Source organism: Pteronotus mesoamericanus, unplaced genomic scaffold (genome assembly GCF_021234165.1).
Source record: "Pteronotus mesoamericanus isolate MK-2021 breed Mesoamerican mustached bat unplaced genomic scaffold, CSHL_Meso_final contig_303, whole genome shotgun sequence".
In the NCBI taxonomy this organism is placed as follows: Eukaryota; Metazoa; Chordata; class Mammalia; order Chiroptera; family Mormoopidae; genus Pteronotus; species Pteronotus mesoamericanus.
In genome coordinates, this window is record NW_026555130.1 from 659,154 (window position 1) to 672,806 (window position 13,653).

The 13,653-nt window shown below is 43.5% G+C and overlaps 1 protein-coding gene across 1 annotated transcript in view; it reads left to right on the forward strand.

The window, feature by feature from the left end:
* Window positions 1–12,789, forward strand: part of GPR137B (G protein-coupled receptor 137B) — a 42,959-nt gene extending 30,170 nt beyond the window's left edge. Inside the window, exons 5-7 of the mRNA XM_054575501.1 lie at window positions 2,001–2,129; window positions 8,700–8,824; window positions 10,239–12,789. Of these exons, the coding sequence (XP_054431476.1) occupies window positions 2,001–2,129; window positions 8,700–8,824; window positions 10,239–10,359 (375 nt within the window). The 3' untranslated portion in view covers window positions 10,360–12,789. The remainder of the gene's footprint in view (window positions 1–2,000; window positions 2,130–8,699; window positions 8,825–10,238) is intronic.
* The last annotated feature ends 864 nt before the right edge of the window (window positions 12,790–13,653 follow it).

Below are 13,653 nucleotides of genomic sequence, written 5' to 3' on the forward strand. Positions count from 1 at the left end.
TGGATTGCAAAGGCTCCTTTGCTTTTCCTGGAAAAACATCGAATACCCAACTGCATACTCATCCGTGTCTGAAATCCCCAGCAGCACTCAGAACCTGGCTTGGATGAGGGTTATGGGGGAAGAAGGAAGTGACCTTGATGAGTTAACCTGTGAGGACAGAATGTCTTCAGAAGAAGCACAGCGAGGTGTTATAGGTAGAAAAGATTAAAACAATAATACAAACCCCCCCCCGCCAACCCAGACCAACAGCACACACAGGATGGGAGGACACTGGGCAAGGCTCTGCTGAAGTGTGCCCCATGTTGAGAATGTTGAATATATAAAAATATGAACTTTAAACATGATACTCATAATACAGAAAGGCTTTTTAAAGAAAAATAAAAAATTTACTTTTTTAACGCTCTGTTGGCTATAGCGCAGTGACACTGTGCAGCTGTCACCACTGACATCTCCAGTACTTTCTCACCTCCCCAGACTGAAACTCTCCACCCATTAAACAGCATATTTGGTTTTAACAAAATGATTACTTCAATTATTATTTCACGGAAAAGCTAACAACAAATTTAAAATATGGTTGCAATTTTAAAAATTCTATTTTTTATAGGGACCCTTTGCTTACAGACATCTAGGCCTGCGTGTGGCACCCAGTGGAACCTGGGAACAAGGCAGGGCCACAGTTGTGCATGCCATTCGTGTAGGACAACATGTTGAGACATGTCACAGATGGAATGTGAGAGGGAGAATTTCTGAAAAGTACATGGCTTTTTTTGGTTCCTGTACTTAACTACGCTGTGACAGCGAAGGAAAACGATTCAGTTTAGGTGGCTGACACTTCATGGCATGATTTTGGCGCACTGGTTTTTAAATGATGGTCTTCCTGGTTGAGCTGCCCAAACACCCACCTGCACTTCCCCCACATGCCTTCCGTCCGCCCACAGGGACAAAACGTCCACCCCGCGGCTGTTCGGCCACTGCTCTGGTCCAGAAGCCTGGTATCCTCAACACTGAGAAGTGTTTTCTAACAGTCTTGACTACACTGAGCTATAAAGAGTAAAGGATAGGACAAGGCTACTGTGAAGAAAAGTTCAAAGACTGTTTATCCCAGGGTGAGACGAAGGGTAACAGTTACATGCTTCTCTCAAGACTTTCGCAGAAGGCAGCATATTCTTGTTACTTAATTGGTGAAGAAAAGACGATCAGCTTCAGTTTGGGAGTCCATGTGGACATAAGGAAGAATTTGGAGGGGAAGTATTAAAACACTAGAGAGCAGCAATTTTGAAGAGGAGGACCTGTGGTCAGGACCATTCGTATTGGGTTGGCCAAAAAGTACGTTCAGTTTTTTTTCGTAAGATGGCTGTAGTAGCGCCTAGTTGTCTTTAACTTCATTGGAAACAATTTTGTTAGAATGTATTGTGTCAGCTGTCATGTCAGTGTGCATTTAAAAAAATCAAAATTGGTGAATTTTTGTGTAGTCATTTTAATATTGAAGGTAGAAGAAAATACACAACATTTTTGGCCTATTATGCTTCATTATTTTGAGAAAGGTAAAAACACAAATGCAAAAAGAGATTTGTGCAGTGTATGTAGATGGTGCTGTGACTGATTGAACGTGTCAAAGTGGTTTGTGAAGTTTCGTGCTAGAGATTTCTTGCTGGATGGTACTTCATGCTCAGGTAGACCAGTTAAAGTTGATAAAGATGAAATGGAGACATTATTTGAGAACAATCAACGTTATACCACATGGGAGATAGCCAATATACCCAAAATAACAAAGTCAATAAAGTTATTGGTAAAAATGAAAAATGTGTCTCATTTTACAGAAAAAATTAAACGGACTTTTCGGCCAACCCCATGTTACCTGGCCTCAGCCCACACATTTTAGGAGGAAGGTTACAGACCAACATTACATCATAGTTGGTCTCTGGTTGCAGTAGGAGGAACCGAGTCTAACCAAGTCCCTCTGCCCTCAGCTCTGACCCCGCTGCCTCCTCTTCCCGCAGGCGGATCTGAAGAACCAGCTGGGAGACGCCGGCTACATCGTGTTCGGAGTCGTCCTTTTCGTGTGGGAGCTCCTGCCCACCACCTTAGTCGTCTACTTCTTCCGAGTTAGGAATCCTGCAAGGGACCTTGTGAGTAAACCATTTTATATTTGCAGAAGTTATTGCCTAATTCCAATCACAAACATACTGTTGGAATTTTTTCTTAGATTTTTTCGGTCGAGAGCCTCTTCCATCTTGTTGTGATATAAAAAGTTCTCATATTTTCCCTGGCTGGTATGGCTCAGTGGATTGAGCGCCGGCCTGTGAATCAAAGGTTTGCAGGTTCAGTTCCCAGTCAGGGCACATGCCTGGGTGGCGGGACAGGTCCCCAGTATGGGGTGTGCAAGAGGCAACCACACATTGATGTTTTGTTCCCTCTTTTTTCTCTTTCCCTTCCTCTCTACCTAAAAATAAATAAATAAATAAATCTTTTTTTTTTTTTTTTTAGTTCCCTTATTTAATTGAAACTGGTGTCTCCCTTGATTCTCTTGAGGGACATGTGTTTTACAGTTTAGTTTCATTTTTTACAAAAGAAATGAAATAGTTGCATCTCAGGGCCTGGAGAGAGCGATTAACTACTTTTCCTGATAGGCAACAGCCTCAGTAGTGTTGGAGGCTTGACTTGCTGTGAAGTGAATCTGTAAGCTTCTATTTTTAGCAAAGGACAATAGAAAGTGGTAAATTCAGTTCTTTATCCCTATCTTGTGCTGAATGAGGTGATAGGGAATTAAAAACATTGTGAAAACAAAGATTACTAAAACTACTCCCCTATCCAGTCACATTTCTACTCAGTCGACTTTACATGAAGGTCTTTGTGAGGGTGGAACAGAAAAAGCAAAACCTGGCAGTGAGGATGCTCCAGGAGCTTTGCTCCATAAATTAGACTGGTGTATGAAATCCTTGAGGAAGTATAAAGAATGTGTGGTTTTTGTACATGTTAGCAAAATGTGGGTGGTAAGGAAAGCAAATACATGAGAACCACTCTGTTGTACTTTGTTTTGTATTTTTCTTATTCATCTCTGGATAGTCACTAATGAGCCAAGAATAGGAAAAAAGTGAGACAGGAGTGAGCAGGTGGTGAACACTGATAGAGAATGGGTCCTTCTTTGAATGGTAAAATTCACCTGTGAAGCCATCTGGTCCAGGGCAACATTTGCTCTATCTCATAATCCCTTTCATTATTGTTGTCTGACCTCTAGGTGCTTTGGGAACACTGGAGGCTTCTGTCCAGTCAGACCCCAAACCCCTCCTCATTGGATCTGTAGATTGCTTTGGGGAGTATGGACGTTTTAATGATATTAGTGCTTCTTATCCGTTAGCATGGTATATACTTCCATTTGTTTATATCTTCAGTTTCTTTCTTCAGTGTGTTACAGTTTTCTGAGTACAAGCTTTTTTACCTCCTTAGTTAAATATATTCCTAGGTACTTTATGCTTTTGATGCAATTGTAAAGGGCATTGTTTTCTTAATTTCTCTTTCTCAAAGTTCATTATTGGTGTATAGAAATGCAACCGATTTCTGAATATGAATTCTGTGTCCTGCTACTTTCCTGGGTTTGTTTATCTGTTCTAGAGTTTTTGGTGGAATCTTTAGGGTTCTCTCCATATAGTATCATGTCATCTTCAAATAATGACAGTTTTCCTTCTTCCTTTCCAATTTGGATGCCTTTTGTTTCTTTTTCTGGTCTGGTAGCTGTGGCTGTGGCTTCCAGTATTATGTTGAATGACAGGTGAAAGCAGACATCCCTGTCTTGTTCCTGTTATTAAGGAAAACACTTGTAGCTTTTTCCCATTGAATGTGATGTTGGCTGTGGGTTTATCATATGTGGCCTGTATTATGTTGAGGTACGATCCCTCTATTCCCACTTTGCTGAGAGTTTTTATCATAAATGGATGTTGGATTTTGTCAAATGTTTCTCTGCACCTATTGATATGATCGTATGATTTACATCCTTCATTTTGGTTATGTGGTGATCATGTTAATTGACTTGTAAATATTGTACCAGCCTTGCATCCCAGGAATAAATCTCACTTGGTCATGGTGTATGATCTTTATACTGTATTGCTGGGCTAATATTTTTCTGAAGATTTTTGCATCTATGTTCATCTAGGATTATTGGCCTATAATTTTATTTGTAATGTCCTTTTCTGGTTTTGGTATCAGGGTGATGGTGGCCTCTAAAAATGAGTGTGGGGGCCTTCCCTCCTCTTGAATTTTTTGGAATGGTTTGATAGGGTAGGTATTAATTCGTATTTAAAGTTTCAGTAAAATTCATCTGTGAAGCTATGTAGTCCAGGAATTTTCTATGTTGGGAGTTCTTGATTCCTGCTTCAGTTTCCTTAGCAGTTATCAGTATGTTTCTGTTTCTTTCTGATTCAGTCTTGGAAAATTTAATGTTTCTAGGATTATTCACGTTGTTTACTTTGTTGGAATATAATTGTAGTATTTTCTGATGATCCTTTCTGTTTCAGTGGTGTTGGTTGTCACTTCTCTTTCATTTCATTGCTTGTCTTTTAGTCCTCTTTCTGGAGTTGTATGCTATTCTTTGATTTAGGACATGTTTTCTTGTTGGTTCATTTTGGCTGACTGTTTCTGTGTATCGGGTAGATCTGCTTCGCCTCTATTCCTGAAAGAGCGGCCTTGTGTAGAAGGTGTCCTGTAGGGCCCAGGGGCACAGTTCCCCTGGTCAGCTGACCCTGGTGCTCTAGGGGTGTTTCCTGTGTGGATATGCGTGTGTCCTCCTGTTGTAGTTGGGCCTCAATAGATGTTGGCCCATCAGGGATGGTGTTGACCCTCAGGCAGGGTGACTGAGGGCTGCCTGTGATTATAGTGGGGGAGTGGTTGTGCAGGGGCAGGCCCCATGGTGTGGGAGTTGCTGTAGGGAGGCTCTGGTGCTAGCTGAGGCCAACTGTCAGGTGTGTTGGTTATGGAGCCACCTGGGCCAGGGCTGGTATGTTCTGAAGCCTGTTGGGGAGGGCTCCAGTGTGGGCAGAGGCCTGCTACCACTTGTGCTTGTCTTGGGTCTACTTGGTGCGAGTTACAATGCGCAGCAGGGCTGGCCCCTTCATGTGGGGTTTGTGGACTTTGGGAGAATCTGCAGTGTGGACTAAGACAGGCCACTGTTCTGTGGAGGGTCTGCAGCCACTGGGAGAGGCTGTGGCTGGGAGAGAGAATGGGTGAGGGGAGAGCTCAGGGAAATGTGGGGGCGGGGTGACCAGTGTTAGTAGGTTAATGGAGAGCTACAGATTTTGTACCTGCTTGTCCCGGGCCAGCTGGGTGGGAGGAGAGCTAATAAAGGAACAACAGTGTCTGCCAGCACTCTGTCCTGAGAGTCCCCTGACCCCTCTCCCTCCTTCCCTCCTCCTCCTCCTCCTCCTCCTCCTCCTTGTATGTCCCATTCATCTCACACACCAACTCCTGGCTCCAAGCTGCTGCCCTGTGCTGGAGCTTGGAGCCAGGAGTTCGTATGTGAGCTTGTTAGCAGCAGTGTCTGTCTCCCCCAGCCCTTTGTCTCTGGTTGGACATAATCCTGCTGGTCATCAAAGCCAGATGTTATGGGCACCTCTTCCCAGCACAAGAGCCCCAGGTGGGGTCCCCTAGACCACTGGCTCCCCTGGGGGGCCTCTGCGGCTGAGCTATTTCTCCCGTTTATTAATCACCATGTGTGGGTGTGGGACCATGTCTCTGACCCTCCTGCCTGTCTTGACGTAGCTGCTTCTTCATATCATTAGTTGTAAGACTTCTGTTCCCAAGTGTTCAGGTGGTCCTCAGTGATGGTGGTTCTGTAGTTTAGTTCAGGGGTCCCCAACCCCTGGGTCAAGGACCAGTACCAGTCCATGGCCTATTAGGAACCAGGCCACACAGCAGGTGGTAGGCTGCAAGCCAGCAAAGCTCCTATCCTACCCTCCTACCCGCTTCCCCCACGGTCCGTGGAAAAATTGTCCTCCATAAAATTGGTCCCTGGTGCCAAAAAGGCTGGGGATTGCTGGTTCAGTGTAATTCTGATGTGGTTTAATGAGAGGAGGTGAGGTCAGCGTTTACCTACTCTGCCACCTTGACTCTGTCTTCTTTTTATGCTCATTCTCAGATGAGGAAACTGAGGCTTGAAGTGGCATGGCAAGTAGGGGACAGAGCCCAGATTCTAAGCAAGCTGGTCTTGCTCTTAAGGCCATGATTTTAATTCTTGCGCTATCATGTGGCTTTCTTTGGCATTGTAAGGTTTGGAGAAGAAACTAAATTCCTAATATAGCAAGTCCTCGATTAACGTTTCCGAGAGCTTCCAGGACTTTAAGTGGAACGAAGTATAACAAAAGCAGTTTAATCATTGGCTGCTTGATATAAACAAGAAAGAAGTTCCTGTGGCCTCTCAGCAACTTTATAACAAGTGTCATTCATTGCAGGACCTGCTGTATGTATGACTCAACAATAATGCTGTTACTGTACATCTGTAATTGCTGGGAGGAAAAGTAGCCTAAGATCCTTAGGGGGAAATTTATGACTTAACTCATACTCATCAATTTCAAAAGGGCACACTACAGGTGTGCTTTTCCGGAAAAGACACTACAGGTGGGACATTTCTTTAAAATGTGATCTACCTATAATTCAGTGGGTATGAACCAGCCTCTACACCTGACGGTGCGCTCAAAGTGCGGCTGTGCTGTCCACATCAGAATACCGAGGTGCTTGGTGCATGATTCTCAGGCCATGTCCTGGTCTCAGGTCAAAATCTCTGGGATAAAGGTTGAGAATCTCTCTCCATATTTTTTTTTGTATAAACAGCTTTGAGATATAATTCCCATACCATACAATTCACATAATACATGTATACAATCCAGTGGTTTTTTTGTATGTTCAGATATGTGCAACCATAGCCAGTTTTTAGAACACTTTTATCACTTCACAAAGAAACCCTGCACCCTTTATCTCTCACCCCCATCCCCTCCCCAACCCCAGCCCACCCGCAATCTACCTTCTGTCTATGGAATTCCCATTGCAACTTTCATGCAAGTGGGGTCATGTCATATGCAGTTTTCTGTGATTGGCTTCTTTCATTTCGCATAATATTTTCAGGATTCATCCACATTATAGCATGTCAGGACTTCATTTGTTTTTTTTTTTATGGGTGCGTAATATTCCACTGTATGGATATACTGTATCTTGTTTACCCTTCATCCATTGATGGACACTTGGGTTGTTTCTGTTTTTTGGCTGTTGTGAATAATGGTGCACTGTGAACATTCATGTTCAGGTTTCTGAGTGAACATGGCTTCATTTCTCTTGGGGATATAGCTCGGAGTACAGCTGCTGGTGACTCTGTTTAGCTTTCTGACAAGTTGCCGGACTCCTCCCCATAGAGGACGTACTGTTTCACACTCAGTGGTCATGTGTGAAGGTTCTGGGTCCTGCACATTCTCTCTAGCACTTGTTACCTGATTCTTTGCTGTTAGACGACCTGACGGCCATACAAGGCTATTTCACATGGCTTCCCTGACGACTAATGATGTCAAGCACCTTTCACATGCTTATTGGCTTTCTTGGAAAAATGTCTTTTCAGAGCCTTTGCCTATTTTTAAATTGAGTGGTCTTTTAATTGAGTTGTAAGAGTTCTTCACATATTTCAGATGTGAATCCTTGTCAGGTATATATATGATTTGCAAATATTGTCTCTTATTCTGTAAGCTGTCTTTTAAATTTCTTGATGGTGTCTTTTGAAGAACAAAACTTTTTAATTGTAATGAAATCCAATTCATTTTTCCTTTTGTTGCTTGTGCTGTTTCATATTTTATAAGAATTCTTTGCCAAATTCTAGGTCATGAAGATTTGTCTCTGTGTTTTCTTGTAAGAGTTTTATGGTTTTTTCTTACATTTAGGTCTCTGGTCCATTTTGAGTTACTTTTTAGATGAGGTAAGGGTCAAGCTTCATTCTTTTGCGTAGGTGTTCCTGAACTGCTACAAATAGTAAATTATAAGGCATCACACCTTGTGTAAGTTCCACTTTGCTTCTCATATTTGGTGGATTTGTCTTAGAAAAGCAGGAATTCACATATAGAAACCCTCTCATAAGGACTTTGATTCGTTGTCTGGTAGTTACCTTTTAAATGGACCGCTGTGACATATACAAGGATGTCAGACAACTGCTGGGTTCTGTGCCAGATTTGGCTTGCCATATCATGTAGTTCTGATCTGCCTACTTGAAGTCAGTCATTTGAAATTTTTTGAGAGCTAAACTTGGCTTGGGAACAGAAACAGGATGAAATAATTACAGAGGCAGGGTGTGGAAACTGATAACTTTTTCAAAATTATTTCATCATTATTATTTCATTATTTTAAATTGTTGTAAATGCCTGCCTTATTGTACAGGTTTATATCCAATGAGGGACCATCTAGCCTGGCTCATTTGCTTGTTGTCTGGTTTTTCGTTAAGGGATTAATACTCTGAGAATTCATTGTTGTCAGCAGAGCTCTGAAAGAAGATTTTTGTTCACACTAAAAGAAACAGAGCCTCTTAAAATAAAAGCAAGTAAAATGAACACTGCACCTGACAGGGAGTTCTGTCCAGAGGAGAGCATCTTGTGTCTCTTGCAAGAGGTCTTGTTTTTCTTTGGCTAGTGGGAGGCCCGGGGTCTGAACTTGTACTAACCCTGTAGCTGTCTTTCTAGACCAGTCCTGGGATGGTCCCTAGCCATGGGTTCAGCCCCAGATCCTACTTCTTTGACAACCCCCGAAGATATGACAGCGATGATGACCTTGCCTGGAACATTGCCCCTCAGGGACTTCAGGGAAGGTAAGCTCCTCGCTGGGGTGAGGTGGCGTGGTGACGGTGGCCCCAGTGAAACGTATTCCAACAGAAAAAACTGCCTGCATGGGAGCTCTGAAACCAGCAGTGGGCGAGAAAGCTGCCTGTGAGATGACCTGCAGCCAGAGCACAGCCCCTCCTGGGGTCATCTGCTCCTTACCAGGGCCAGGTGCTTCTTACTGGGGCCAGGCCACCAGCACAGTCTGCAGACAGCAGGGTGGCAGCCCCTGCGGCTCCCTCCCCCTTCTCTCAGCCCTCTGATGCTTCGGCCACACACTGCTGCCCAGCGATCATCTTGTCCCGCTTCTGCCCTGTGCCTCTGGGACTTTGAGGCCAACAGGGTGAGGGGAGGACAACGGGCCAACCAATGCTTGGTGTCCCAGGACCCTGCACTGTTCCAGTGGGAGGGAAGCTTCAGGCCACTTAGAAGTGAAAGCTGATTGTAGGCAGTCCTTTGTGGATTTAAAGACCTATCATTAACAATTTACCCTAAACCCTTTCCCTCTGGGAGGAAATGGAAGGAGAGAAGATGTAAAAGTCCTTAGAAAACCTTAGAAAAGCTCTGAGAGGGCCTTGTTTTAGGGGCTGGGGAGCAGAGGAAGAGCTGGGAGAACACATTGCTGCCTAAGTGGACCAGGTGGCAGAGGTCCTGGTCAGATGAGACAAAAGATGGTGCTTGGGCAAAAGCAAAGCTGACTCATCCCAAGTGTAGGGAAGTGAGTTATCTGGAAGTGAGCCCATAAACAAGGGCACCCCTATGTTCAAAGTTGTCCTGACTCTTTTCCCTAAAACTGTCCCCTTACCAGTCACACTGTGGCACTTTTCGCTTGCCTGTTTGTTCCTCTGTGTGCGGCCTCTCTTGCCGGGAGCAAGAGAGCTGAGTCCTCACTGCCTACATGGAGGAAGGAAAGACCTCTGTCCCTCCACAGACAGAGAGAAGTAATAACAACTGCACATTATTGAGTGCTAACTGTATGTTAAAATACTGTTCTAAGTAATTTATAGGTATTAACTCAAAAGAGCCCAACAAGGTAGTCACAGATGATAAAACTGAGGCACAGAGGTTACCTGTCCAAGGCATGCAGGTAGGGAATTATAGGCGCTCTGCGTTAGGATTCAGATGCAGTTTGTTGCCAGCACATTTTGTTACACATCATGATTGGTGTATGGGTCTAGTAATACTGTACTTGTGGGCTCTGAAGAGTTCAGTAGACTTTGGCAAGTGGAATCCTAGCCATTACATGTAGCGCTGTTTTGTGGAAAAAATGTGCTTCAAGAAGCTGCCTTAAAAAACCTTGGAATTGTCAGTAGTTTATATAGAATCCCAGTGCTGTTTACCTAAAGCAGACATGTTATCAATAATAAGCATAATGTTTCACTGAAACACCTCTTTCTTTTTAAGTTTTGCTCCAGACTACTATGATTGGGGACAACAAGCTAACAACTTCCTGGTACCAGCAGGAACTCTACCACCAGACTCCAGTTTGGATCCTGACAAACCCAGCCATGGGCAGCACCAGTGAACGGCTTCTGGAAGGCTCCTCACGTGGAAAGCTTCAGGAAGACTAACTTAACGACAACTGACTCTTTAGGGCACTTTTCCTTAAGAAATAGGACTTTTATTTGTTACAGGTTTCTAATGGCTCCATAGGACTAAGCAGTAATTTAGAATCTAAATTTTAGATTGACAAAACCTTAGTTTAGTACTAAAAAGGGAGCCTGGCTGCCTATTTCAGTGGGTATAATTTAAACTTTAAAAACTCCATACTTTTATAAAAATGTATTTTATATAACTTAAATAGTAATGCTAAAATATACTAGGATTTTTTGAGAATGTTATTGCAATATGTTATAGTTTGCACAGACTTTTATGCATAACTCACTTTAAAAGTAAACAGTATATGGTCTGAGGGCTTGCTACGGCTTTTGGACTAAAGCATTCCTGGAACCCTTACCTCTTCAGTCGCTCAGATCCGGAGCTCCGCGCCGGTGGCCTCTTCACACGGCTCCGGTGGTGAGAGTGACACTAGCAGAATGTCAACAGGCTACACATGGGCTCACTGGCTCCTCAGAGTTCGTTAAAACCCAGATAGCCGGTCCCTCCAAGAATCCCAATTTTGCCAAAAGTTTGGTACTCTTTTCAGGAGGCCGCTAATGTACACACTCAATGACGATGTTAAAGGTGTGGATGGTGTTGACTTACACTCTTAAACCTCCTCCGCTCCCTTCAGAGAGTTTGCGTAGGCTTTCAGCTCAGTGAAGTGCAGTTACCTCGGGACCGCGGCGGGAACGCACCGCCCTGGCTCCGAACATGGAAAGGCTCTCCAAGGGGATCAGTAAGGGAGACCCCGGGCCCTTGAGCCACAAGGCTATGTGGAATCCTGACAGCGTTCTCTTAATTTCCAACCGCATTGAAAACAGTGCCCTGTGTCTTTCAGTAGCTTTGAACGTAGCGCGGGAAGCGGTGCCTCACGTGGCAGGAGCCGACGCCCAGCCTCTCAGTTGCGTGAGGGGGCGCTCGCGGCAACTGCTGCTGCGCTGTCTTTGGAGTGGAATGAGGCCGGAAATACTGGTCCTCCAGCCACGAGTGCCACTCCAACACCTCATCTCTCTGTATATCCTGCAGTTGTCAGGGTGCCCGTGATAGGGGACTGTGGCTCTTTGGGGAGACTGAAGAGAAATGAGGTGCTAGAGGAAGCACGGCGAGCAGAGAACAGACTCCGCCCGGAGTCGCGCTGCTCGGGGAGGTGGACGGAACTCGGTATCCTCCGTCAGTCCTGCCTCTGCGACGTTTGGCCTTCAGGAATGAGTTATCTCTGGGCACTGATTTCACAGAGAGCAAGTCCACTTCTCTTTTCTCAAAAGGGTTACAAACTGGGATCTCAAGTTTAAAACAGGTCATGACTGGGTTTTCATTTGCACGGAACACCTTTTCTCTGCGTAACCCCTCTTCCTTGCCTTTCAGTATATGGGAAAACTGGAGTCACACATCATTTAAAATAGTTACTCCAGGGGAAGTTCTACACTGAAGCAAAATTTGCACTGATTATTCAGGTTGCCCTAAGGTAGAAGTTGCTAATCTAAATAGCTCTAAGAACACCCTTACTTGTCACGGGTCTGTTACTGATCCTTAGGGGAATTTACAGGCAGAGTCGGCATATGCTCAGAACTCCTTTAAACCAGGCTTTCAGGAAGTACTGCCGTTGTTCACGTTGGCTCATTCAAAGGTAGAGATTTTTTTAAAGAATACAGTGATAAAAATATCGCTAAAACGATGTAATTAATGTATTCATCCTATGATAAATACTTGGTTATTACTGGCAAGAAAATCGAAATACTCAGCATTTACTGGTAAAAGCCATAATCTCTTTTTGTGATAAATCTACTAGTATTTATTTGAACTGTTCTTTTTTATTGGAAAGGATACAAATGTTCTAAGTGCCTATTTTTCTCTTCTCCCCTTTTTAAAAAAGTAACGCTAAAGCACATCTAGAACATGAAACACATCTAGAATATTAAGAACTACGTATCAAACTATTTTTCTCTTGTAGCATGTTGTCAGTCATATATATCCTGTGAAATGTGGCAGATTTGGATGAAAGAGAAAATTAAAAATTTCTTCAGCTTCCTAATTTGCTTGTGCTGCTAAGCACACTAACAAAGCGATTCCTTACGTGGAATAGTAAAGGCAAGGGATGGCGATTACTGGTCCTAAAGTCCCCAGATGTCCTCTTGTTTAAGCACACATGAGGAAATTAAAGTTAAGAATGTGTGGGGAAGAGTCAGCATCCCTGTACATTTTGTACTGTCACTTATCCCAGCCTGATTCCACACTAAACAGCTGCCTCTCAAGGTTTCTGTGCAGCTATTGGAATTCTGAGGAACAGCCAATTGCAGGGTGGACTCCTGAGAATTCTGACTGATTTGTATACATATCTTTCATCACCTCTTTCTCATTTTTACAATTAACCCATTTAATTGAGCTGATGATTAAAGTGTCCAGAGTGTGTTACATCCAGAGCTGTGGAATAAATTTTGTGTTACAATCTGCAATCAATCACAGGTCAGTTCCCACGTGGGCGTGTCAGGCACGTTAACTGGGTTACCACGTTCAGCTGCAAAGGTCAGGCACAGTCTCTAGTACACTCCCAGATTCTTTTACCAAAATCCCCCAAAACTGCTTTCTGTGGCCTTGAGCATTTAACCCCTATTGAGAGGAGAGGACTAAGCATTAGCATACCCGAGAGTGAGAAGTGCTCTGAGAAAACAGTTCTCAGTTACCTCATGGATATCACTAGAATATTGCTTTTAACAATGAAGGTGAACTTACAAGTAAATGGGTCTAAATATTTTAAACTTTGTCAAGATTTCCAATGGAAGAAACTTGGTTTAAAAAAAAACCTTGTTCCACTTTAGATCACAACCTGTCACTGCAGCGTGGTACAATGTATACTAGTGGGGTCTGATTGAAGACACAGCTGATAATGCATTTCTGTCTTTTATTCCACATGAGAATTTTATTAATTGAAAACATTTCTAACTGCATAATAATGCTATTTCAGACTTCTCACAGTCCACATGGAGGTGCTGTTGAAAAGCCTTAGGCAAATAGAGGAATTCTCATTGAAGACTATCAATGAGCTGATTTAAAGAGAGGAAACATTTATTTAGAAAGGGACAATGAGGATGATGGAGTGAAATTCAGTCAGTGTCTACTAAGTGCCTATTATATGATGGACACTGGGCTTGGTACTTGTCACATGTCATGGGTCCAGTCTGCAAATTCAGCAGTACCCTGACAGTAAACCTCCTTTTGG